At 42.4% G+C, this 25,949-nt stretch overlaps 1 protein-coding gene and 1 long non-coding RNA gene across 3 annotated transcripts in view; both read right to left on the bottom strand.

The window, feature by feature from the left end:
• LOC310897445 (disrupted in schizophrenia 1 protein-like) overlaps positions 1–22,046 on the bottom strand; it is a 228,033-nt gene extending 205,987 nt beyond the window's left edge. The window contains 3 exon segments of the mRNA XM_083831104.1: positions 1,814–2,802; positions 21,511–21,613; positions 21,616–22,046. Coding sequence (XP_083687230.1) covers positions 1,814–2,802; positions 21,511–21,613; positions 21,616–21,759 — 1,236 coding nt within the window. The 5' untranslated portion in view covers positions 21,760–22,046.
• On the bottom strand, positions 2,812–19,235 carry LOC310897446. Of its 2 annotated transcripts, XR_014582332.1 has the most exons (6): positions 13,030–19,235; positions 12,191–12,306; positions 10,622–10,673; positions 9,223–9,367; positions 8,710–8,893; positions 2,812–8,347 (listed from the first exon to the last, which is right to left on the bottom strand). It is a non-coding gene; the product is annotated as an uncharacterized lncRNA (long non-coding RNA). The 2 variants fall into 2 exon arrangements; XR_014582331.1 differs by having other exon boundaries at positions 2,812–8,893.
• Positions 22,047–25,949: the final 3,903 nt, after the last annotated feature.

Raw genomic sequence — 25,949 nt, 5'->3', positions numbered from 1 at the left:
CCACAGCGCAGGCATGCCCAGGGCTAACTGACTGATCTGACTGACACTGTGACAATTGAGTGCTTTCTGTTTGCAGGCTAGGAAGACGCTTGGAGCCCCAGCTAATCAAAGAGCTGCTTCAGAGCAGCATGTCCTATACCTACCTGTACCACGCGATGACCACTTTTTTTTTTTTAAGTGCAAAAAAAGCATAATTTTAATTTTAACAACTTTGGTACTGCCTCCTTTTCTTGACTAAAATTGTCTGTTTCCTTCTGAAAAATTTGAGACTTGCTCTTTACTATTACAATTGGAAGGTGCTACAAATTAAACACACAGGACCAAGGTCAAAGATGTCTGAAGGCACAAATTCCCAGTTCTCCATGCAATGAATTAATGAATGCAGAAATTAAAGATAGCAATGTTTCTTTTGTACCATTTCTTTTGTATCATTACAGGCAAGATGCCAAAGAAACTGCTCCATGGCAATGCGTGTGAAGCCTGTAAACATACATAGGAGGAAACTAGTTTGAGTCCTACTTGCATCCCTTATGAAAAATAAGTATCAGACAGCATTATAAGCCCAGGTCAGATAACATGGGTAGAAAAGCACAAATAATGTTTCTCAGCCCACTGCCTTGCCCAGATAGAAGGGCTGTGCAGAGCCGCCCCAGAGGCTGACCCAGTGCAGATTGTCTCCCCAGGCCTAAAGACAACACAGCACATCTCAGCAGGTGTATTTGTGCTCAGGAGTGACAAAACCTGGGTTTCTGAAAGGCTTCCCACTCTAGGGTTAGCATAGGATATTTGCAAGGAGAACTCTCTGAGGTGCGCCTTTGTACCTACAAGGTACAGACAGCCCAGACATTGCTCCAGAGCACTCAGGACACTAGCGAGAGACTTAAAAACCGCATCACCTGCTTAGTGGATCTTGAAAAGCTTTAAATTTATTAGCGTGGACATGATGGATTTCAGCTCCCTACATGTACAACAGAGCCAAAATTTGCCTTGTCATCTGTTAGGCTCAGAATCGCTTCCCTCTGATTCCCCCTGACATCCCAAAAATACCCAAGACCAGAAAAAATCCTATTGTACGATAGAGAATAACTGATCCTTTCTAAGGTTTCCTCTCACACAAAGAATATAACGAATGAGGCTGCTTGTATATATTATAGGTATATATGTGAGTATATACAGGTATATACACATGGGAGAAGGGGAGGACAGCTTCTGACTTGACAGCCCAAAACTCCTCTAAGGTAGAAGGAAAAAAAAAAGGCATTATTCCCAGACTGAATTAGAGCAGGGAATGGACCCCCATTTATCATCATGCAGGGAGAGCACTGGTCTATTAGATTACAGGCTACCCTTACACAGGTGCCTCTCCCCTAGAAATCTTTAATAGGAAATGTGTAAGTTTAGCCAAAGTCCAGCATTGTTAAATCATGATGCTTCAAGGAAAAAGCTCTTACCACCCTCAAGTTTTGCACTACAGACTGCACACAAAATAGCCACCTGTGAAAGCAGCCCTTGCTGAATTCAGAAATTAATGTGTGGCATATTAGAAATACAAGTGAGGATCACAGTTTCAGTAGGTCACAGGAACAAAGTACTGCAACACCACTGTTGGGTTTGTTTTGCTTTTAAAAGAACCAAGAAGAAAACAGGTTCTTTCCCTTGTATCATGCAGACAAGTACTATACACTTCTGTGAAAAAAATGCTGCAAAAGCTGTTAATATTCCAACTCCTACATCAGGTTAATACTTTGACACCACCAACGTAGCTGTTTTGGGAACCAGGGGAAGGAATCAAAGATGAAATGAGATTACAAACCTTTAATGTACTCCGGTTGCCAAGCTGGCAGTCTAGTAGCACTGGTTCATACTTTTTCATCAAAGTATCCCAGTTATGGTCACTAACAGTGAAACTACTTTCGTAGCCTGAGGTGACAGAAGAACCAGCAGATGCTGCATCTGAGGAATCCGTAGAATATGAAAACGTTGCATCTGTATCTGAGAGAGAGACGGTCTCACAATCCTGTAGTTTATCATTTGCTGTGGTCTCGTTTTCATGCTTCAAATCGTCACTGGGCCTAGAGAAGCAATGCAAAGCTCCTGAGTGCTCATGAGTTCTTGCTGTCTCTTCTAGTTCCTGTAGATTTCCTGCAATGCTGGCATGCAGAACATGCTCAGCTTCCTTGATGGTTGCCTTGCCTTCAGCATCACTTACTCCAGAGGCTGAGTTCAGGGAGAGCTGTATGAAGCTGAATCTTGAACTAAAGCTATTGTGTGAACCAACAGAATGAGAAACAACTTCTCTGTTTTGATATTCACAGTTATTATTCACTTCTGTCTGATCCAAGGCATACATCTTTTGGGGCTCACTCACTTTAGTGCTGTGGCCCATCTCCCGTGCACAGCATACAGTAGAAACATCTTTGCTCGTTGCTTCAGCAGGGTAAATTGATATCATTGTGTTTTCTGATTGTAGATTCTTGTAACAGGAAAGATTTTTGCAGCTTCCCAGCATATTTCCAGTACTGCCCAACACTGTTACCCCATCAGCAGGAACTACAGCACTACTTGCAGTTGAACGGCAGCGTAAGAATTCAAAGTTCTTTTCGTATTGTCTGTAGAGACAGCAGTTCTCAAAGTCTTCACAATGCTGCCTGCCATGTTTGAACTCTTCTGGGCTGAATGGCTTGCAGGCATCCAGGGACTGAAACTCGATCTGTCGCTGAGCTTCTGGCCTCATGTATCCAGGTCTTTTTGCCAGTTTCTTTTTACGAAGAGAGCCTGAAGGCATTGAGTGCTCCGAACCATCTGGGGAGAGGGGGATAAGAAAAAAAGTAATTAAGGCATTTCTGCAGTTTTCCAGAATTAACATATTGTAGCATCTGAAAATAATTATTTCAGGAATTTCAGACAGCTCATCAGTTATCAGTTTCCATTTTGACTAAACGAAGACACAGACCATATTGCAGATAGAGGAGAAAAGGTGTTATCAGAGAACTCTGTGCATTCATTCGCTTTCTAAAGAGTCTGCACCAGCTTTTAAGTGAACTTCACTGACATAACCGTGCCCATCAGGACACAAGCCCATGTATGACGGATCACAGTCTCCCCTGCTTGTAGCAACGCTCTGCAATGCTTCATTCTCAAATCACAGAGACTTCATTAGTTGCAGCACAGAACTTCTTTAGTCTCTTTGATGCAGAACAATTTTCAGGCATACAAGCACATCTAGGATAGCACCGAACCTACATCAAAAACTCGAGAAAGATTCACAATCTGTTGCTGTTCTCGTCCAGTTTCTTGTTCGTATTTGTGTTTTATTAATACAATCAAACATTTCAGATCCAGCTTCTACAATAGATGCAGCTCTTTAACAGTCTGTGGCTGCAAGTCTGTTACTCTAGTGAGATATTTTATAAATCTTCATTTAGATTTGCCATACTACCTGTTGTCCAAATAATAAGAATATAAGTTTTGAGTGCAGGACCATCAGTCCTAGAAGACTAGTACAAGCATATGGTTGGTAGCATTATTGCAATATTAATGTCAATTAAAGAGGTCCCCTAAACAACAGCTCAATCTCCCCACATATACGTTACATACACAGATGAAAAGATAAGATTGGCTGCTTTCAGAGTAGAATAGAAAGAACCAAGATAATAAACAACACTAAAAGCAGAAGATTAAAATGTAGCATCTTGTCTTTGTTTTCTGTATGCTTCTATACAAAAAATAGGTCATTTGAAAAAAAGTCAGCTACGTGAACAGGTTAAACAAAGATTACAGGGTGACTACTTACAGTTTCTTATGGATTTACTGCTAGTCAAAAAGTATTCCATTCTTCTATCCTGCACACAATCAATGGGAATACAAGCTCTGCACCATCATCCATTTTGTATCACAAAAACATATTGAACTGGCTTATTTGCCAGAATCACACTTCAAAGGGACCTAGTGACTAGCTGAATTATGCACTTGATTAGCTGCCTTCTATTCACTGAAACAGAATCAATTGCCAGAATCCCAGGTACTAGGATTATTCTGAGCACTGACACAGGGGCCTTCCGAAAGGCAACTTCTAGGATTTTCTTTTCCCCTATACAATATATTAAATGTTCACCTCCAATCACAACCCTTTGTCAATTTTTCATTGACAGACTTGCACATACTCTAAACACCTTGGCAACTAACTCCTAACAGAAGCTTCATACACACCTCATTAGAACGACATGCCATACAAACATTTAAACCTGAAACTTCTCAGGTGAATTTTTCCAATATTCACAGCATCTTCTCCAAGTGAGCTTCAACGAAAGCAATCTGAACATTTTGCAGATATTACAATACTGGCATCTCACTATGGCACTGCAGCTAAGTTTCAGTATCTTGCTTCCTATCACCATAAATTAGGATACCCCAGCTGTCTCTCGCTCTCTCTTTTGCAAGAGGAAAAAAAAAAATCACAGAAATCAGAAATAAAAAAGGTCATGGAGTCCATCAGCCTGTCTACTATAAAAAGACAGTGAAATGCTCTACTGGGAGTAGTTTAATAGAAATTGTAACAAACAGAAACCACTCTTGAAGGGAATAAAAATTGAACAAAATGTTCTTTAGAATTTAATTATTTTATATACAAAATAATAGTCAAGATTTGCCGTCAGCAGAAGAAATCTGTCATGCAGAAAAAAGTCATTCTAAGACTGGATATATTTTATCATAGTTTACAAAGGCTAGTCACAGGCTTTGTCTGTAAAAAAAAGTAGAAAAGGTTCTTCAGTTTAATTAAAATCAGTTTAAAATTGATCTCAGTAAATTACTATGAATTTCTAAGGCAAACAGATAATTACAGCTCTTTAAACACCACATTTAAACTAATGTAAGTAAGGTTTAAATTGTTAAATATTTGCATCACGTGAACTAGATGCAATTTCCTTTGAGTTAAATTGGTACAATTCCATTATCCTGAATTAGCCCACCCGAAAACCCCACATTTCCGCACTGCTCCCCACAGGCACAGGTAACCCTCCGGACAGAGGTTTGCCGTCCAGCTCTTTTATGGGCTCCAGATCTGCCTTCTGGCGAGTCCACCAGCCCAGGTCCATCACCTGGCTACACCACTGACCAAATTACACAGTCCAGGATGGCAGTCCAAACCACGAGCAGTTCTAGGGATGCTACAAGGAGAGGGCTACCGATCCTTAGTTAGTAAAGGGGCTAAAGGCCCAAGTTTCCCATTCCTGGGGCGCAGCCCTTTTCCTTAGGTCACAGCGCTTCCAGGTCAGGTGTTGAAGCCTTACAGCCATGCAGAGGTCTGCTGAGACAGCCCAAGCCACCGAGGATGCCACACGCAAAGAGGTTTAGGGTCTACACAGAGTTTTTCGGACAACCCCAGGACCGGCCTTCCCCAAAGGAAAGGGAGGGAGGAGGCGGCCGCAGCCAGAGTCTGGCCTCCACAGCCAGAGAGCACCCACAGTGCCCTCACCCACCACGAAACCCAGGCAGGACATTACCGGTGCTCAGGGTATACCGGTCCTGCCCTGTTTACCCTTCTATTCTGCCCCTTTTTTTTAAGTTTAGAATCATTTTGGTTGGTTTGTCGTCATGCATCTCAAATTTAGTTCTGTGTTCTTCTGCATAGCCTTCTAATCATTGCTTTCTGTATCTAATGTCCAGACAAAGAAACTACATTGAACCAATTCGGCTAACTTGTTAAAAAGGTCTAATTTTTCTCATAATTCCCTCAGTTTTGTTTCAAGACCCTCAAAAAACTGCTGAGACCATGGCAAGTACCTACAAGACTATTGAAATTGCACCTTGGAGCACTGGAAAAGCACCTGGAGATAATTTAAAAATATATACATATTACCTTGTAGTGTTACAGTTTGTATGAGACACACACCTAGACAAAAAAGCCACAAATGGAAGAAAGGCCTTTCAATTGCAATATTACAAATCAACTTTTAAAAATACACATCACACATTGCAACTTCTAGGATCATATTTTCATTCAAGTGTCAGATAATGTTCAAATAGCTTCGATTCCAAGATATGAAAGCCCAGAAAGAACCCACTTGATTGTAACAGACCTTTCACCACAGCCAGTGTTTCCTAATGAGTAAGAGCTCAGAGTCAGAAGACAGAATTAACAGGGTCTAACACCTGAAAACAACTCATGAGCAGCAACGCTGTTCAAGTCTCAGTTGCACCAGTAAAATGAAACAGGGAGAGGTGAAGCCAAAGAGCATTTATCACTGACGTGAAGAGCACATTCACTTGTACTCAACCTGAAGTTGAGGAACAGCAGAACAGTTACCTGATTTATTTTAGATAATGAATCTTCATTTTCAACCACAAAAGTCACCGCTCAGTTTTTCGACCAACTGCTCTAATACCGTCTGTAGATGGATAGTCATAAGAAAGTGAAGTGCTTATAAAGTCCACCAGGATTTTACAGATCAATACAAACTCTGCAGTAATTACCTCCCTGCCCATGCTTTAAAACCCATAATGCAGAATACCTGCAAGCTCATTAAGCTCTCCTTGAAAATAAATGAGAAGTTATATATTCAGTTTTAAAAAGAGCTCAACTATCCGCACACCCCTACATCACACACTGTTGATTTTTATTAGAATAGCAAATTCACCTTTAGAACATTTGTGTGGGCCAGCTGCAGTGTCTGAGGAAAAAATATTGGGTCATATTCAAAGCCAAATATCAAAGCACCACTCCAAGCAGTTTCTGCAGTGCTGCTTCTGTTGAGGAAGCCCTAAAAACTTGCATTAAACTGTATGCAAACAAAGTAAGTGAAATGAAAGTATGTATTATTTATAAAGACACACACGAGCTTAACCTTTCTCAAGGATTAATTAATCTGACATGACAATAGCCATGATTGTTCAGTTCCTTGGTCAGAAAAATATGTAAAATATTGTGGTTTCTAACTAGTTACCTTTTGACTTGTTTGCTGAATTTCAAAAGACACCACAAAATATTCAAAATAAGGTGGCACTGATCTCAACACAACCTCTTTTAAAATAAACCTTTAGCTTCTTTATGCACTTACGCTTTCTAATAGTTACCTTTGAACATAGATTTTTGTAACTATTAAAACAGGAAGGTCTCATCCAGCTTCTTCACCTTAATTATTGAATGTTAGCTATACTTTGATTTATCTACCATTTTATGAAGCATATCTATCAAAGACGAGCAATGGCTGAGCTATATTATATTTGTTCCCATTTACGAATGATTTCCTCACCAAGGGCTCCTATAATTTCTAAGCTCACATGCTGAGTTTAGTTATTCAGCTGCTAAATTTCCAAGATGTCACGTACAAAATATACTCTGAAGTCATTAAATGCTTGTTAGTTGTTATTCTTCATTAAAAACACTTCAAAGATTCATGCATTTTAGATGTCAGTGTCCTGCCTTTGCCAGTGTTTAAATAATTGTATTTTTATTGACACACTCCCATAATACACATCATCCAGTTGTTATATTTGAGCCACTTACCTCCTTAATGCAACAACTCATTTTAAGCCATTTGATGAAATTGCGACACCCCTCTCTAGAGTAAGGATCACATTAGCTAGCTGATCACTACTTCCAACATGCCCATCAAGTATTTTTCCCCCTTAAAAGAGTTTCAAACCTGGTTTTGCGTTGTCAACTCTAAGACAAAAAATTAAGATATATTAACAAGTAAACTAATAAATTTCAAAACACTTCCAAAGACAGTAACAATCACCTGTTTAGTCAGCAGGGGATAACAGAAACACCCCTTTCATTAATTACATATCTTAATTGTGTTCTATATTGCCACGTTCAACATGCAAGCACGCCTGCATCCATCACTATTCAGCAGTGCATTGACTACAGTACAAGCAGGCTTTTTTTCCCCTCAAGCAAGCGCCTCGCTGAATCAAGGCCCATGCACCCGTATGCTAAAAAGCACAGAAATATGCATTTCTGACCTTTTTAAATTTAAAAAGGTAATAACTACCCAGCCTGTGAAAGCAAGCAGTTGCACTGTGAAGGCCTATTTGATAACTAATCAACACCCTATGGCTGGCAACCTGAGATCCAAGGCTTGGCTATTATAGAAAATTGCATTCCTCCAAGTCGAATGTAAATTACACCATCTAACTTTACCACTGCAGCCTTCCAAGGAAGCTCATTTTGTTGGTCAGTAGAACAAGTGGACAAATTCACTCTAGAGCAGGCAGGTGACTCCTGGCTGTCTCAGTGAAGCAGGACCATTTAGATAGCACAATAGTGTTGAAAAATTACATTTCTGCTCTTCTCATAAGCGAGATTTCTGCTTTTATGCGGTCAGCTGCTTCTACAGAAGTCCTGAGAAGGAGGAAAAAACAAGGAAAGCCAGGGAAGCCTGAGACCTTTGTCATAAATTTCAGCATGGTCTCACTACAGACAGTCCTCACACATCTTGGCCCAGTACAGCCCCAGGATACTTGCAGCAGACCCCTGGTGGACAACCACACACCACAGGCAAAGCCACAGGAGGGTCTGGGAACACGAGCCGGTACCAGCACTGGTACTTCACCACCATCAGTAAACAGAAGGCACCAAACTTCCCCACAAATGGCCAGCCCCAATTGATTTAAAGCCTGGTTTTTACTCTTTTTACTTATAGTTAAATGATTAATTAATGTCTCCACTTTTCAAAAGGGCAGAAGGACACAACAGTTGCAAACCTGAAGAGAAGTGCAACAGAGAAGCAATGCTTATCTCAGCAGTTGTTTTAAAGGTTTGTTGTTCTTCTTCTTCCTGGGTAGGGGAAAAAAACCTTTTGTTCACAATTTCAGTGCAAAGTTCTGTAGAGGCAGCCCATGCAAATGTCTCAAAGGGAGAGAACGTTCTTGTTCCTTCAGTCAAGATCTGGAAACATTCAAATACGACACAAAAAATAGGGGGGGAGGATTTTGCATGAAGCTTACAAGAAGAAACTGAAGTTCGGTTAGGTCCTAAATTAATTTGTCAGCAATACTTACTGGATTTTCAGTCATATCCCATAAAAGCATTTCACCGTACATGTATGTAATTATGAAACTAGTATGAAATTATGAAATTAGCAGTCCTTTTCAAGAATGGTCTAGTTAACACACCACACTTCTCTTTCATCACTCTGTCTACTGAGTGACAGTGCAGATTCCCACCACTTCTGCTCAGTCAGATCATCTACAGCAAGACTCTAATATAAAACTCACCGGGGGGAAGAGTGAAGTGTGAGAGCACATTGACAGCAGTCAATTTCTAATTCAAGCACAGTTTCAGTGCTCCAGCTTGGAGATTTGAATTTTTAATTTCACTGAGAGAGCGGGTTCCAAATTAAGCATCTGATGCACAGTCAGTCTGAAAGCAGAATTGAGTTTACTGAAATAGAAAGTAATTTTCTCTTAACAGCTCAGTAGTGATCACATATAATGAAAATAAAACAACATGGCAGTTCCTATATTGCCAAGGGTGAGGAGTCAGTATGCTTTTAACTTTACAATTTAATATCAAAGTCCCATGACAAATGCTCCTCCTTTGTCCGCTGTAGGAAGTTTACCTCACAGCCCCAACCAGGCTGTCACGGCGTGATGTCAGCGCTGTCTAAACAACAATGAAGACAGAATGAAGTTTCAGACATCAGGAAAGCCGAGCAACAACGCTGGACAGAAAGCACAGCAGCTCAGGATGCAGCTTAACTACAAGATACTGCAAGAGTCATGTACACAGACTGCAGTAACAGCAACACAGGGGACATGGAGCCCACCTGCAGCAGGAGGCACACAAACAAACAGCACTGTTCCCTCTCCCTGCTCTTTCCAAAAGAAAATCTCGGGGCTTTAAGCAAACCCCTGTGACTATATGCTCCCACAGAATTTCTGTACTCAAGCATTCCCTCCTCTTTGCAGAACGATTGTGCAGATTGTGCTTTCGCTAGCTGACAAATCGCCACTCTGCTGGGTGTACCACCAGGTACAGACTGCAACACTGCTCTCCTATCCTCCACAGCCACACAGATGACTTCAGTTAATGCAAGACCTTGCTAAAGGCCAGCAGGTTATTCAGCATCATTGGTTTTCGGATGTTAGAAGCCAGCAAGGGGTCAGCCTCTGTGCTCCAGCAGGACGAGCATGGGTTCCCCAAGAGACCTACGCCAGTAGGCAAGGATGCACGCGATATCCCTTTTGAGGGCTTCTACAAGGATATGCTTGACCTTTACAGCCCTTACCTGAGGCTGCAGGCAGACAAAATGGAAGCTGGAAGGTTGCTTTATTCAGCCTGAGAACACAGGGGTGAAGATAGTGGCTTTATCCTTTTCTTCCAGTATGAGGAGAAAACTAGATTGGTCAGGTGCAATTCTGAGATCAGTTTACAAACGTGCCATGGAAGTACTGTAGCTAATATTGCTGAAACTGCAACAGAATACTAACCACAGGCATGTAGCACACAGCTGAGAAATCACAGCTCCTTCGGAATAAGACAAGACAGAAGTCACTCTGCCTTAAGTCAGGTATCTCAAAAAAAAAAAAAATCAGGAAAGAGTATTGTTTCTCTATATAAAGCAACTGCATTGAATTACAGAAAAAAGGATGCCTCTGACAACGTAGAACTGACCTATGTTGCTGCTCCTACGATATCAACAGCAGATCACGTTTAAGGAAGTGAACTGTTAACACAGAGAAAAAGAAGATAAGAAAAGCAATACACCACCAAAAAAGCCACATCAAAACCATGAAAAGCAGTCAAAGCTCTGTATAGTGACAAGTTCAGACACCACCACGGCTGTCTGTTATCAAGACCCTCTTTCATTTAGCCAAACATGCTCCAACGTGCATTTTCTAGCACTAAGCCTGCATTTCCCAGCCAAGCAGAGAGCAACCTCTCCTTGGTGGTACCCAAAAGCCACACCACAAAGCCACAACTGAGTCCAAATGTAGATGTTAGGCACCATGGCCACAGACTAAAGATTCTCAGCAGAACCAAAATCCTGTCTTTACGCAAATTCAGAAGTCATGACCGCTGGCAGCGAACAAGGATTTGTGGACACGGTTGTGGCAGACCCCATGTTGAGGGAAGACACAATCAATACTGACAGCTCTACTAGAGACTCTTTCACTCATTTTGCCTCCACCCTACTCTACCGACACCAACGTAGTACATCCTTTCTGCTGCTCCCATCAAACCCAGCTTCCCTTTCCACCAAATTCCCCTGCGTTTCTCTTCTTGGTCCATAACTAGTCCTCACAAACCAACTTCTCATTTATCTTATACTAAGTGCAAAAGACTGTTGAAGCAGAAACCATCCCAAACCTGTATCTCCGACCTAACTGCACAGGTCACACTTGCACACCATACAGCCCAGGGCGATAACCCTCCACAAAGCTCCCAAGCAACGTTCAGAGCCACAGAGAAGCACTCTTCCCCTACATCACTCCTCAATACCACCTCTTTGGTCTTTTCCAGTTTCCGCCTTCTGTCCCGATCCCAATATGCACAAGCTCCCTAGGAGCACGCCCCTCACAACAGCAGACAAGCACATCTCAACTTACCTCCAAAAATCCTCCCTGCATGAGCTTCCAGCTCCTCCATACCACCCCATTCCTTTCCAGATGAAGAGCCTTCTTACTTCCCACTCCCCACCAGCATGGCTGAGAAGTTTCTAGGCTTCTCCAAGTCCATTTAAAAGGAGCCCAACCCCACTTCAGCTGTGTCCACTGATTTCATTGCTTTCCCCCAGGTGCACACCTTTTGGCCACAAGGACTTCAGCCAGTCCTAAGGGCTCCTGTTACCTCTTTCACAGCACACGTATTCTGTGTGAGTATATAAACTAAATCCCACGTTAAAGGCACACTGGCTCCATTCATCCCTTTTGAGATCTTCTCAATGAAGACACTATTGTAAGAGCTTCTTTCCTGAGACAGTAAATCGCTGCTATTCACATCTAAGAAATCAAGACAATTGCTTGCCACAATTTACTCTGACAGTCTCCCTGAGATAACATATATTAGCCAATAATACAGGTTGCATTTATTAACATACACCATCGACATTCAACAAAACCGTAGATTTTTGCCAGAAGCTTTCTTTTTTTTTTAATCTTTTCTGTCACACATTATTTGCAATTCCTTCCTTAAGTATTCCTACTTAACTACAAGGATCTGCTACCTTTCATTGAACCCTACCTGTCTGCTCTTATTATCCAAGTAAGCTAAAGAACGGTATTTATCTTCAAAGAAATTGTGCCCTTTCATGAGATAGCTTGCAGATGTTTCTTGGGCACCAAAGGATCTGTATGATACTGTAATGAAACAAAGTCTCAAGTAAAATACTTCAAGTTAAAGAATGAGAAGTAAATACAAACAACAAAAAAAAAAGTTAGGCTGACCCTTGAAAGATATCTTTTATATAAAAGGAAAATTGTCTTGTATAAGCTAATGAAATTTTTCTGTTCAATCTATTCTTAATTCAGCTTAGCATTTTAGAAGGGATAAGAAGTGCTGATTGCACCATATGGTGCTAAACACGCACACCTGAAAAGATCTTATTGGGTATCAAAACGCTTGGCAGGAAGAAAAAAACAACTTTGAGTGCCATTCAAGTAGTCTTCCAGAACTAACACAGATCGTGCACGTAACTCTATTTCCAATAAATCCAAGAAAATTTATTACAGGCTTTAGAAAACCCGAATTCTAGGACTTGGCGGGGTCCTCTGCAAGGTAACCCGCAGAGGCCTGTCCCCTTCAGATGCGAGGGCCAGGCCTTGGGGCAGCACTAGCGTTGTGACAGTGGGGATTTCTGCCCCTGCTGCTCTCAGCCTTGGGCAGGGTACTTCTGTTACACAGCCCTTTTGTACACAGCGTTGTTGTTATTAACGAATAGCTGACAGAACTGCCATAGCTTCCTTTCGGGGAAAGTTAAAGCATGGCAAGAGACATTTAATCTCCTCGGTCCTAAGGCACAGCATAGTCTGAAGCATTACTTTGTGGTTAAAAGAGACCACGTGAGAAGTTAGCTGACTTACCCGAGTCACAGAGCATGCCCCAGATGGGGCTGATCACTTACACAGGACTCCTGAAAGACCTGGGGAGGGGGAATGTTTCCACTATAAAAACACACCACCTTAGGCTTTGCTCTTTTGGAACTCCTGTCTTTATCGAAAGGATTGCAGATCTGAAAAAAGCAATGTTCAGACAGAACGTGAATATTCTCAAAACTACCAAACCTTGAAGTCTTGGGTCTACCTGAGGCAGATCCTGACAATAATGTTATTTTATGCCAAGTCTGCACAGTGAATTTTCATTGGAAACTTCAGGTTTAAGTTAAATTTTCACCACAAATTAGTAAAAAAATAAATAAATAAATAAATAAATACAAACATCATATTTAAGTGACTCCTTAACTTATCTATAGTACAGTTTGAGCCTGTCTACATTTTGTACTCCAAACTTAACAAGTCTATACTAATCCACGAATCTGACACATGAAAACATATTTATAAAGTATCTGAGTGAAGTAAGCCCAGAAAGATAGTTTAGTGGAAGAAGAGGTTCATTGACTGGCTCCCTTAGTGAAACAGGGCTACTTTTAAGCCAGAAGCCTTAAGTCCTCTACTGACTATGGAAAGGACAACTCAAAGGATTCTGAAGTGACTTGCAAGAGCTCCGCGACCTAAAAATCATCCTCTCCCTTCGACCCCCCGTGAATAGGAACATCCTGCATGAACAGCCTTACAAAAACAAAGAGGTGCCAGTAAGACTGAGAGCAATACTGAGAAGATACATGGATTGTCATTCCTGTATAATAAAAGTGTCATAGTGCATTACTGAGCAAAAACATATGAAACATCTTAAACTTAAATTACCTCGAAGTCTGAGTCATAAGCAAGGGCTTCTGTATCAGAAAATCATGAAGACCAAACTAAGGACATCTTTAAGGTTACAATGCCCTCTTTGGGTTTAAAGATATATTTGCAGCAAGTTTCAGCAAATACAGCAGCTATTTTACACTACAGGAATGAAAGTAAATGAAAGAATGCCAAGTGTGCCACTCTAAAACTAGGTTATAAATGACACCTGATTCACATCTACTAGCAACAATATTCCTAAAATGCTACATACCAGTAGGAAAACTTCACCCCAAGTCCAGTCAAGCTGTGCAGCAGGCTGCCAAGAGAGGCTGTTCAGCCCTTGGAGGCTTCCAGGGCCCAGGAGGAAGCTCGGAGCAATCTGCTCTGGCCTCAGTCAGCCCTGCTTTGAACAGGGAGTTAGATGAGAGACCCGCCAAGTCCCTTCCAACCCAAACAATCCCATGATATACCCCAGCTTTAAGAACAAGTCTTGGGATTTGCAGTATTCCATCGTGTTATCTATACAGACAACATCATTTCAAGTGTATCATCAGTGACGATACATGCAGCTCTGAAAGAAAGCAATTCATCTGATCTTACTTCACAAGGGAGTCACAAGGAAGTTAGTAAACAACAGCTTCATCACATCCTGGAAGGCGGAAGCAGCTGGCTTTCTACAAACAAAATTAAAAGTTCAATACTTGAAATAAATAGGTTCTTAACCAGCTTTTAAGCATTCAACACACACAGAGAAATCACAAGCTTCAATGATAGCCAGTGCCTTAAGCAAGACAGACACAATAAGGCATAACATAAAAACTCCTATTGTTCCACAGCCGCAGACCTTTAGTAGTTAGCTGGTGATTAAATGATGCTCATGAGCATCACTTAAACGTCACTTTGATCTACTGCAGTTATTTCACAAAATGTTTATTACCAAGACTTTTTTATTGGCTGTACAAACATATGAAAGCACATCTCTCAAGGCATCATTCAGTTTGCTATATTAAAAATTATTTTGATACCTTTTCTTAGTCTGCTTTCCAAGGGGCGGATAAGAGGGGGCCATCTGCTAGACTGCAACTGTCTGAAGACACTTGCCTTTGAAAAACGTAATCACTGCCATGGTTCCAAGGGCATTACACACACACACACAAAAAAAAAAAGTAGCCCCCTTTGAGCAGCTGCCACAAAACCAGCCTCTCACACAAAGTACCTGGCAAAAGGAGGAGAACAACCACCCAGGGACCACTGCCTCTACCCTACAGAGTCCACAAAGTCTAACTACAACATGGGCATGGAAGAAGGCAAACCTGAATACTGTGCCTCGCACCTGTACCAGGCAGCCATAGCCAATGACATGGATGTATATGACCGATAAAACCGAGTGCACAAACACCCAAATATTTCTATGTCTCCATTTATTGGTTTTATTTACTCCTTGGTTTCCTCCCTTTACTTCTCGGTTTTCCAGGACTGGTCTCTTTCTTCTTACACTACTGCTCAGTGTTGGTGTTTACAACACATACACAGGCTGCTACACAAAATTCCTTAGAACAGCCTTAAGCCGTCATCTGTAGTGTCTTTACCTGGCCTGTTTGCTCTTTTTTTTTCCCTATTATCATTATTATTATTCCCTACTTGCTCTCTGCATTTTAATCCTTTTTTTTTTTTTTAAAGTTTTTCTGGTACTTTATATCATGGTTTTCAAGTCATTAAAGGCCATTTTCAGAGTCCACAACTGTTCCAAAGCAGACGCCTGGATGACAGACAGCAATCCCACATACTCCTCACGTGGCTTGCACTGAACACTCATACTGTTTTTTTTAAAACCACAGCCACTCTGAATTTGCTACAGCCAGACTTCCAACTTGACACCTAGACAAAGCACACAGAGCTCCACTACGACCTGGCAGCACAGAAAGCAGTACCATAAACAAGTGTGTGCAGACCCGAAAGTTCAAAGGTTCGAGCCCTCATCAAGAGCATCAATGCCACCCCAAGCTCACCAGAAACACAGCAAAAATGTTGCTACCCACCATTATCACTAATTAGAATAAAGGTAAGTTATTTTAAAATATTAAATTAGTTCAGAAAGCAAGTGGCATCAATATACACAGCCTATACAACTAAGCAAAGATTTCAGCCATCCTCTATAGGATAAACAAAAGGCATTGACAAAAACAGGGCATGCCAGCTCCTTTCACAAAGGGTGATGAAGAGTCCTATAGATCATCCTTTCCAGAACGGTAACACTGCTTATGAACCCACAGTCCTACCACATACTGGAAAAAGGAATAACAAACACACTTCTGAAAAACTCAGCATTGTAACTGTACTAAAGACACGCAGAGAACACCCCTCAGCTAATATGAAATGTTTCTTAACTTGGCCTTGGAGCACAGGATCTCATGGAAAATTCTGCCATTGACAAGAGCTGGTAGCGCAATCAGGAAAATTCCCTGTCTGCTAAAAGAACAAATACCCAACTAATCAGTGCTCACTCACTGCATACAACGTAAGAAGCAGGAGCTGGGCTTTCCTTACCTCAGAGCAACCTGAGGCCACCCAACAAGCACGCTATTTCCCCTCCTGTCCTCATTTGCCCAGGAAGCCAACAAATAGCCTTTTACACTGCCCATTAACTGGAGCAGCCCTTCTCATGGCCACGGCTGTACAAGACAGACCACAAACACGTGAACAGTACAGCAGCTGCCTTGCCACAGCCACGTTCAGATTTCCCAGGGAAAGGAAACGCAATACCCGTTGATTATTAACCAGTTTGACACGCAAAACCACGCTGAGGAACAGCAGCCCCCTCTCCCACATCACCTGGGTCTCCACAGGCTTTCTGCAAGAGGAAGCACCTGGACCTCCATCCAGTGCGTGAAATTCAATCTCACCACTGCCTCAGTAACTGTCCGCAGCCAAAACCCTATGAGAAGGGAAAGCTCTTGTCCCCAAAGCTATGCTTCGCAGCACCTATGAGAAAACAAGCCACTCCTGATAAGATCATCTGAGCCCTCCCAATGAAAAGTCAGGTACTTTACAGGGCTGAGACGCTTGGACGTACCACAAAGAGATTCAGTGATAATCATTCCTTGGAGCCTTGGGAAGTTTTAGTGAGGTAATATATTTGTGTGTAGGAAGGGGAACAACCAGACCATAAAAAGTAGACAGCTACAATCTAAGAAAAAATAACCCTACAGCTAAAACCATTTGGCTTTGCAAGTGGTCTCCACCAGCACCATTCCAGGTGTCTGTGTATCTGCAGCAGTGATAATCCATAAAGTTAAGCTGATATACCAGTGGAAAGGATACTTACCAACATATTTAAGATGGGTAACAAAATAAATTCAGTATCCCACTAAAGCAGCAAGGAAGAAGCTTACTAGGAGGGAAAAATAATAATAAAAAGTCCCTCCCCTTCCCAAGCTCTCTGGAAACCTTACAGCTTTCCAAAAACAAAATGAAAGGACCCTAAGAATGGTTTCCTTCAGTGCTCAAAACACACTTATCAGACCCAAAAGCATAATTGCCAATAAATTCAAAAGTGGGGCCATCTAGGTGAGCTAAGCCAGGGACTGCTCTGCTCACCCCATCAATCAGCAAAGTCACGAAGCCCCTGTCAAACTTCATTATGTACAGGCACATTGAAAACATCACTACTATTTGACTCTACTTTCCCATTAATATTATAAAGAATTTAGCAAGGCGTTGAAAAGCGACACCAATGCCACATGCCCCTTCTTATGCCAGCTTGCAAAACAGTTCATAAGATCTAATTACACCAACTCCCATTTCCTGTCTTGTCCATAGATACTAAGCCTTTCATTCTTACTCAGTTTTACAATACTCACCACCAACCTCTTGACTTTTCCACTCTGCAGGTTGCCTCCAAGTTGCTCTAAGAGATTTTCCTCTGTAATGTTTTCCTGCTCTGCTGACCTCTCACCCCAGCAAAAGGAGCCTTTCAGCCAGTGCCTGCTAAACCCCTCTAAGCAGCAGCCAATTCTGCTGCCATTCCAGAGAACAGGGAAAGGTGGAAGAGAATTTTACATACAATACATTAATTCTGCTCTTAGTTTCAAGCATCCACTTCTCCCTTGCAGTTCTTTCACATGAAGATTTTATCATCTGAGCATATACACACATACCTTCCTTAGCAAACTACTGTTCCACTTGCAGTTCTGACTTGCGTGGTATTTGATCTGATCTAGAAGTGCAGGTGACGCATATACCTTTGAAATGGAGCTAGCTAAGCACTATTAAGAAAATGCATTTTCCAGCCCTAATTCTGAGAACACAACTGTTTATGCAGTAAATATTGACTTTTCGATGTGAAATCTAAATGTTTTCACACTTGGTGTGCCTAGGTGTTGTTACAAATAAACATACTGAGAGAAGGCAAAAAGAGCAGAGTAACTAGATAATCTCCTCTGACATCAGGGTCGCGCAACAAACAAACATTTGTAAGACAGCAAGAAAGGACGGAAAGGGAAGAGGGAGTGGGAAAGAATAGTAAGTACCACCAATCATACTCATTAGGCAACAGGGTCCCTGTTAGTAATTTATCATATAGAGATAATAAGAGACGTGCATGTTGGAAGGATGCAGGGCTGTTAAATGAAGGAGGGTCTGAAATAAAGACTGCAGTACTGTACTGTATGCAGATGCAGCACGTCACACAAAGGGGAGACGGAATCCAAATTTGGTGTGCCCCAAAGGAATCACAAAGAACAAAGAAACCATACTTCAGGCACGCACATGATCTCACGGCTCTGTCTACAGACTTCAGATTAGTCATTAAGCCACTTTACATCGCAGCATCAATAAACAGAGAAATAACTCCACATCAATAGCTAATTCAATTTTCATACAGCAAACTCGCGTTTAACAAAGTATGTCAATAGCTGATCTCTGCTTCCACAGCATCAATAGCTCGGAGGCTGAGAAAATAAATGTCTCTCCCCAAAATCATATTTCAGGTGAGCAGTTAATGGGATCTTTTAGCCTATATGCTAAAAGAAGAAAAAAATAACTTTAATGGAGTGTTAAATAGTTAACATTACCCAGAATTAAGTAAACAGCTCCAAATAAGAATACTACAGTACTTAACATAGGCGCAGTAGCCTTTGTTCAGTGCCAGAGAGCCAAGTTTTTCCTCGTGTGACTGCTGATTTACAAAGGCCACATTCATCCCTCATACATAAGGGTTTTGCAGCAGTTTTCCTTCAAGAATATTGAATAGTATTACAACATACCCTGGGCTCAATCCTAATCTAAGTGACACAGCATGAAAGGGCTGCTCTCTGGAAAAAGACACAACATGCTAAGGATGAACTTGGAAATCACTATGGCAACTCCACAGGTTCCTCTCTGTTTACCTTTAAGCCTGATACTCCAAAGGTGGTGTGAAAAGCTGTTTTCACACGAGTTGTTAATATGTATTATGTCCAAAACCAGGAAAGGCTGCAGACTGCCTGCCGCTCAATTAGGAAGAACGTTTGCTCGAGGAAGCCAAATGCTGAAATGAAAAAAATCATAACTCCTGATGAGCGCTCAGGAGGTGCTGCACACTCCAGTAGATCTCATTTGAAAGGTCAGGTAGTTCAGTAGCTGTAGGAGGCCCAAGTTATGGCGAGCAAAAAAAACCTAACCAAGTGTGCCTAATTTGCGAACAAAGTCGGAATTAACCTTTAGGGTTCTTTGCTTTAGTGAGTACAAAACATTGTTTGCAGTGCTTTCTGTCTTTCCGTTCTTTACAATTAATTTATACTGGTGCTAATAAATCCTCTTTTCTTACACAACCCCACTACAATTCCAGAAGCAGCAGCTTAGCCCAAACTTAGGCCCAAACTTTTGACTTCATTTTACTTCAAGAGAACAAAGGCTGATTTATCTGAATTTAAAGAGGGAGGAAGCCAGTGGCAATATAGTACTTGCCTGTGACCACACTTTCATGCTGCTGGATAAGTCAGTAGTATAGTGTACAGGAACAGGTTATTTTCACTGCCCAGTCTCAAAGAACTGTAGAGAAAATTTATAACTTTCATAGTATAAGTACTGGGAAGTAAGAAAAAAAAAGGCATAAATGGACATAGTCTTAATCTCAAATGTACAAAATATCAGGGGGTTCACATTCCCTCACCCTGCATTTTAGGGGACCACAAACCTCTAAACTCTACTATTTTTCTTTTTAAACCACATATTTAATTTAAACATCCCTTCTTAAGTGCCTAAAAACGCTATCAATGGAAAAAAAAATGTACTAAAACTTCAGCCTTAAAGCACTGTTAATCTCTTCCTAGAAGAAACTACAACTTTAACTTCAGCAATGAGAGGGGGGAACACCAACACAACGTAATTAAAGGGACTTACCACTTAGACAACATGAAAGTTTTAATACAGTAGAACTTCTCCCATTTTTGAGTTACTGTAAGGCCAATTGCAAATTAGCAAGTAAATGAACAAACGCAAAAGGACAAAAACAGAGAATGCATCCCAAGGTACTTTATTCATTTCTTTGAAAACTCTAATTTGCTTTTAATTGTCGGCAGTGCTTGCTGGTATATGGTCTGTAGTATATTTTGGAGAAGCCTTTATAACACAGGCACTTCACTGCAGAGCTCTTAACTCGCTATTCGGAAGCATACCAAAAAGTCACTCAACCACTTGTACACAAAGATTAGTGTGGATTACCAAACCATGAATGAGCTGCTTTCTACTGAAACGTTGGCACAGACAACCAACGTGTTTGCAGAAAGTTTCGCTCGGCTACCAGCCCTTGGAGAACCGCACATCCGAAAAACCAGAAAGGCAGCTGACACACCCCAAGAGCGATCCGCCTTTCTTCCTGCACTCTCCTGGGAAAGGTGAGCTATATTTTTCCAGAATTTCCCCACGGCTGCAGCCCTTCACCAGCACCGGCGTGGGTAACGTGGGCAGCCCCCGCTCAGCCTGACAGCTTCCTGACGGCTGCTGCTCCGCGGGAGGAGGCGAAGAGCGGCTCACCTATGCTAGAAATCACACTGTTTTAACACTCGGTTACTCACACAAGCGCAGACACATGAAGTTGGCTTCTCTGAAGATGGCAGTTTCTTTTTTGTCCTTTAGAGTGAGTTAGGACAGACGCGACTGTTGACTTCTGAGAGTACAGTTATTTCCCTCTTTAAAGTCAGTTAGTTAAAAATACATATATACAAACACATACCTACACATATGTATCTTTACAGCAATATAACTCCTTCCACGCCGGCAGAGGCGAAATTATGCAGTTTTCAGAGTTTAAAAACTGAAGGTTACTTCAGCGCTATAACAAAGTTTCCTAGGCAGCACTCGCTGCGCTCACCCTCCCTGCGAAACAAACGCGAAAATCGCTGGGGCCTAACGGACCAAAAATCAAAACTTTAAAATAAATAAATAAAAATCGACAAAACCGGCTTGGCGCTGAGAAGCGGGAGCGGAACGCTCCGCATGCCGCAGCCCTGACCCCTTCCCTGCCCCACGCAGCCCCCCGACCCCGACCCGGCCGGCACTGCTCGGGGCCGACGCGGAACCCCTAAAACCCACCCCAAACCCCCCCGGGGCCCGGATCCCCGCGGGGGAAGCTGCCGGCTGCAGGCCGGGCCCCCCGGGGCTTCGCCACCCGCTCACCTGGGCTCACCGCCTCACTCCCACCGCGGCGCCGCCTGTCGGTGCCGCTGGGCCGGGGCTGCGGCCGCCACATGCCGACCCCGGCGGGGCCCCCCCCGCCTCGCTCCGAGCCGGGCGGAAAGCGGCGGCCACGGCCACTCCCCTGCCGGGGAGCCCCGGCCCCGCCGCCGCCCCTCCTCCGGCCCGGCCTCCAGCGGCCGCCGGGGAGGGCCCGGGGGCCTGCCGAGCGCGGCGGGTCGCTGCCGGCATGGCCGCAGGGGGACGGAGGGAGGCGGCGGACCGGGCTGAGTAAAGCGCTGGGAGAGCGGCCTCGGCCACTCGGGCAGGGTGTGAGCGCCCACGAGCCTAATTTCTGCTAAAATCCCTTCCCCAGTTTTGTGTTGTAGATAGTTCAGTCCTCCGTCATTTATCTTATCTGCCCTAGTTAACACAGTCCTCCATCATTTATGAAGTATCTTCTCTTCCCTAGTTGACACGTGCATCATCTTTTGCTCTCACTAGTATTTCTATACTTACAGTTCTATTTCTTTTGATAGCCATAATTATGAGCTTTATATAGACTTAGGACTATCCACTGACTGGCTTGGCACCAAGTCTGCTAAAATAACGCCTGCTTCAGTCACATACCATCACAACCTCTCAATTAACCCTGTACATGGAATCAGCATTTTTCAAGGTGCCCTTCCATCCTCGTCTTCAAGACGCTCTTGCCTTTTCAAAAACATTAAATGCTATTATAAGTTAAAAATACCACTTTGTGTACTGAGAAGTTTTCACAGCATTCAGAAAAGTTGCTACGAAAAACGCCTGGGTTTAGTTAACAGCTGACAGCCTACTGACGTTCTTGGGTTTCAGTCCGTTTATTAAGAAACACAGGACTTGCTAAAGGAGATTTGACCTCATATTCCAGTCTGTGCCCTTCCTGACTTGTGAGAGAAAATAACGAGCAGCTGCGCCTCACGTGCCAAAAATAGCCACACATCCTTCTTTCTTCAAGTTTGCCGTGCTGCTGCTGATTCAGATGATGTCAGCTTATATCAGTCCCAGCTCCCAACACTCAGAGATAAATTTGTTCTAAGAGAACAGCTGTACTGGTGCAGACAAAAGGCTCAGCCAGCACAGTCTTGCCTCCAACTCGAGCCCAAGGCAGCTCCTCAAGGGAAGGAACAAGGCAAGCACACAAAACACTTCCTCTTTGGACTCTCCCACCCTCTGAGCGATGTCAGCTTAGGGGTTTCCTCTGCTCAGTTCGTTTTGTTGAGTCGGTAACTTGCAGTGGGTCTCACCATCTCCCTGTTGCTTGTCCAACCTCCTTTGAACCCACTTCAGTTTGGTGTCCACAGCATCCTTCGGTGAGGGCTTCCCCGGCTCTCCTCCCACTGCACGTGGCGCCAGCTCTTGATGTTTGTTTTGAGCCTGGCTATGGCTAGCTTCCTTTGACAGCTGCCAGGTTTTTACGCTTGAAGAAACAGATTTTTCCCAAAGTGTCCATGCCTCTGATGCTTTTCATATGTGTTATCACATCGTGTGATCCTTTTTCCAAACTGCCTGGTGCAAAGCTGCTCAGACCTACCTTGTACAGAAACTGCTCCATATCTTGGAGTGTCGCTGTTGCCCACCTCTAAACCTTTTCTATTACTGCTTTTTTGGGGGTGAGGGGGTACGTAAGGGTGCAGGTTAGCCATGGATTTCTACAGTGGTGGCATCTTCATGTTTCCTGTTGTATTCTGTGTTCCTTTACCAAAAGTTTGTAACATTTGTTTTGTTTTGTTTTGTTTTTCTGACTCTTGGCATACACTTAGCTGATACTTTCTGATATTTAACTAATCCCCAGTTTCCTGCTCAGTGATAGTGATCATCTAATAGCTTTTCATCTAATATGAGAAGCTAAGATTGTTCTTACCAGTAGGTACCAATTCAGTTTATACACGGTGAATTTCATCTGTTGTTTGATTCCCCAGTCATTCAGCCTTGTAAGTTCCTCCTGCAGTTCTTTGTAGTCAGCCCTTGTTCACACTACCACAGATAAATCAGTATCGTCAGCAGACTTGCTTCAGCAGCTCCTATGTAGAACAACAAATGTTCCAGAGGAGCTAATCTGTCCAAAGCTACCAAAAAGTAGCTGTTCTGCAAGTTAATATTCATAAAAATCACGGCATGACCTGTTCTCAGAAAGAAGCCCTTTCTAATGATTTTTTTTTTGCTGCTACTCTGAATCTTCTCCAAGAGTTAAAGTTTAACCCAAACTTCAACACTTCACCTGAAGTGGCTTTGCCGTAACTTGTGTGTACCTATATCACTACAAATAAATAAACAAAATACACCATATTAGAATACCAAGCAGACTGTAATTCATTAGCTGGGTAGATAATCACCAGTATTTGTCTAATAGAGAGAACATGGCAATCTATTATTTTTTAAAATGAGCAGCTTTCCAACAAACACCCTTGTTCAAATGTCCGGCCGTCAGAAAGGGCTTGGAGAGAGATGGCAGGTAGGTTCCACAGAACACTTTATACATAACCAGAGAAAAAAGCAAAGGATGTAGACACTTATGAAGCATATACTAGTAGCTGAGAACAGCATTTTGGTTTTTAGTGCTCTTTGAATTGCATCCTTTAGGGAAGGTCTGATCCAAATGACTGGATGAGACATCCGGAGCTTACAAAAGAAGCTTCCCACCTACAGTTTAGCCCTGATGAGCTTACAGATGCTACTTAGGTGTTTAGTAAGATGGGTGCTGCAAGAAATTGCACAGAAGAGCATACTTATCAGTGGGTATGGTACGGCTGCCTTCTATTTTAGATTAGAGTGGAGGGAGTTGGAGTGTTTCGCTATTTCTTAATCTCAAGTTTTCATTAAGCTGGTATATACAGGCACAGCTGCCAAAAGACATGGTCCTGCCTGTTCCCCCCACTAGCCCTTCTCCAGTTGTGCCTTCCTTCCCTTCCCCCCCTGCTACTGTCTGCTTTGTGCTGGCAAGAGCATTTGTTTAGCTCTACAGTAAACTGGGAACAGATGTGGATTTAAACCTCCTTTTTTTTTTTTTCCACCAAAAGCCTTTCTCCAGTTGAAAGTGCCCATGAAACTACAGCATTAGATGCTGCACTAGAAATCCTGACAAATTTTAACAATCACTCCTGTGTAGTGAGTGCAGTGCTGCCGCCTCTTTCCTTCCCAGACCACTTCCTGAGCTCTCGTGCCAGTTCAGAATTGCCCTCTCTGTTTCCTATTCCTTGTCTCAGCCTCTGGTTCTCATCGTCTACACATGGCTGCTTCTTTGTATGGTACCTTCGCATCAAATCGACATCAGTGTATGAGAACTCCCCTCTGCACCTGCTGCCATCATGAACAGATTTCCTGTAGCTCTGTCCTTTATGACCCCTGTTTCGTCTCATAGCTCAGCTGCAAAATCTCCTTTTCTTCTTCTTGCATTCATCTTTGTGGTTTTTTTGTTTGTTTGTTTGTTTTTTTATTCTCCACCCAATCACTGCTGTACCAGAGACCTTTTCTATTTCAGTGGTAAATAACGTATTCATCAAAACATGCTGCTGCAGAAAAGCCAGCTCTATTTGCAAATTCAAGTCAAACCAAGGAAAAAAAAAATGTTTGCCCAGCATAAAAATTAGAAAAGCCCAGAAATCAGAAATCTTAGAGCTATTTATTTTGATTTTTCAGGATCAAGACATCTCGATTTTTTTAAGCTAGGTTCACAGATGGCACGTTTGCTGCCCTCTGCATAAGCCAGAACCCGATGGGTACCTTTCCATGGCATGGTCCTGCCAGAGCCACAACCTCCGAGCTGCTTCCTTTCCATCCATGCACCCTCGTGACTCAGCACACCACCATTCCTCTTCCCTCAGCAACATCCTTTGCATGGAAAGCTAACTCTTTCTGCCATGCTTCATTTTCATGTCCAAAACCAGAAGAACTGATTTCAATTTCAGTGCTGAAGTTCACTACCAAACATGTTTCTTCTGCCCCCCAAAAAACAGTAAAAATAAGTGCATTTTGGGTTTATCTGAAATAAACTTCAAATCATATGTATTTTTAGCTCATCCACTGATCTGAAGCATAATTTTTTGCACAGCTTTAATCAGTGTTGAGCTCAGATATATTACCATGCCCTATCCAAAATGAGACGTTTTCTATTTGATTATGCATTAGCTAACTCTGCAGGTACTTGCAGTAACTCTGGAACATGCTTTGTGATGAGATTTGCATAAAGATCATTTTCATAACAAATAAATAAATAAACAGAATCAGGGTCCTTAATGCGAAAGATGAAAGTCCCAGTTATTAAACCACAGAACTCCTGGAGACTTCAGCAAAGTCAGGATATTGTTAAAAAAAAAAATTGTAATATTTTAAAACCAATCCATGAAAATCCAAAAGAAACTGGTAGGATTTTAATGTTATTTTTGTTACAGGTGATTACA

This window comes from Anser anser, assembly GCF_964211835.1.
Source record: "Anser anser genome assembly, chromosome: 3".
NCBI lineage: Eukaryota > Metazoa > Chordata > Aves > Anseriformes > Anatidae > Anser > Anser anser.
Note: the sequence above shows the minus strand (reverse complement) of the source record. Positions and strands in the feature narration are given on the sequence as shown.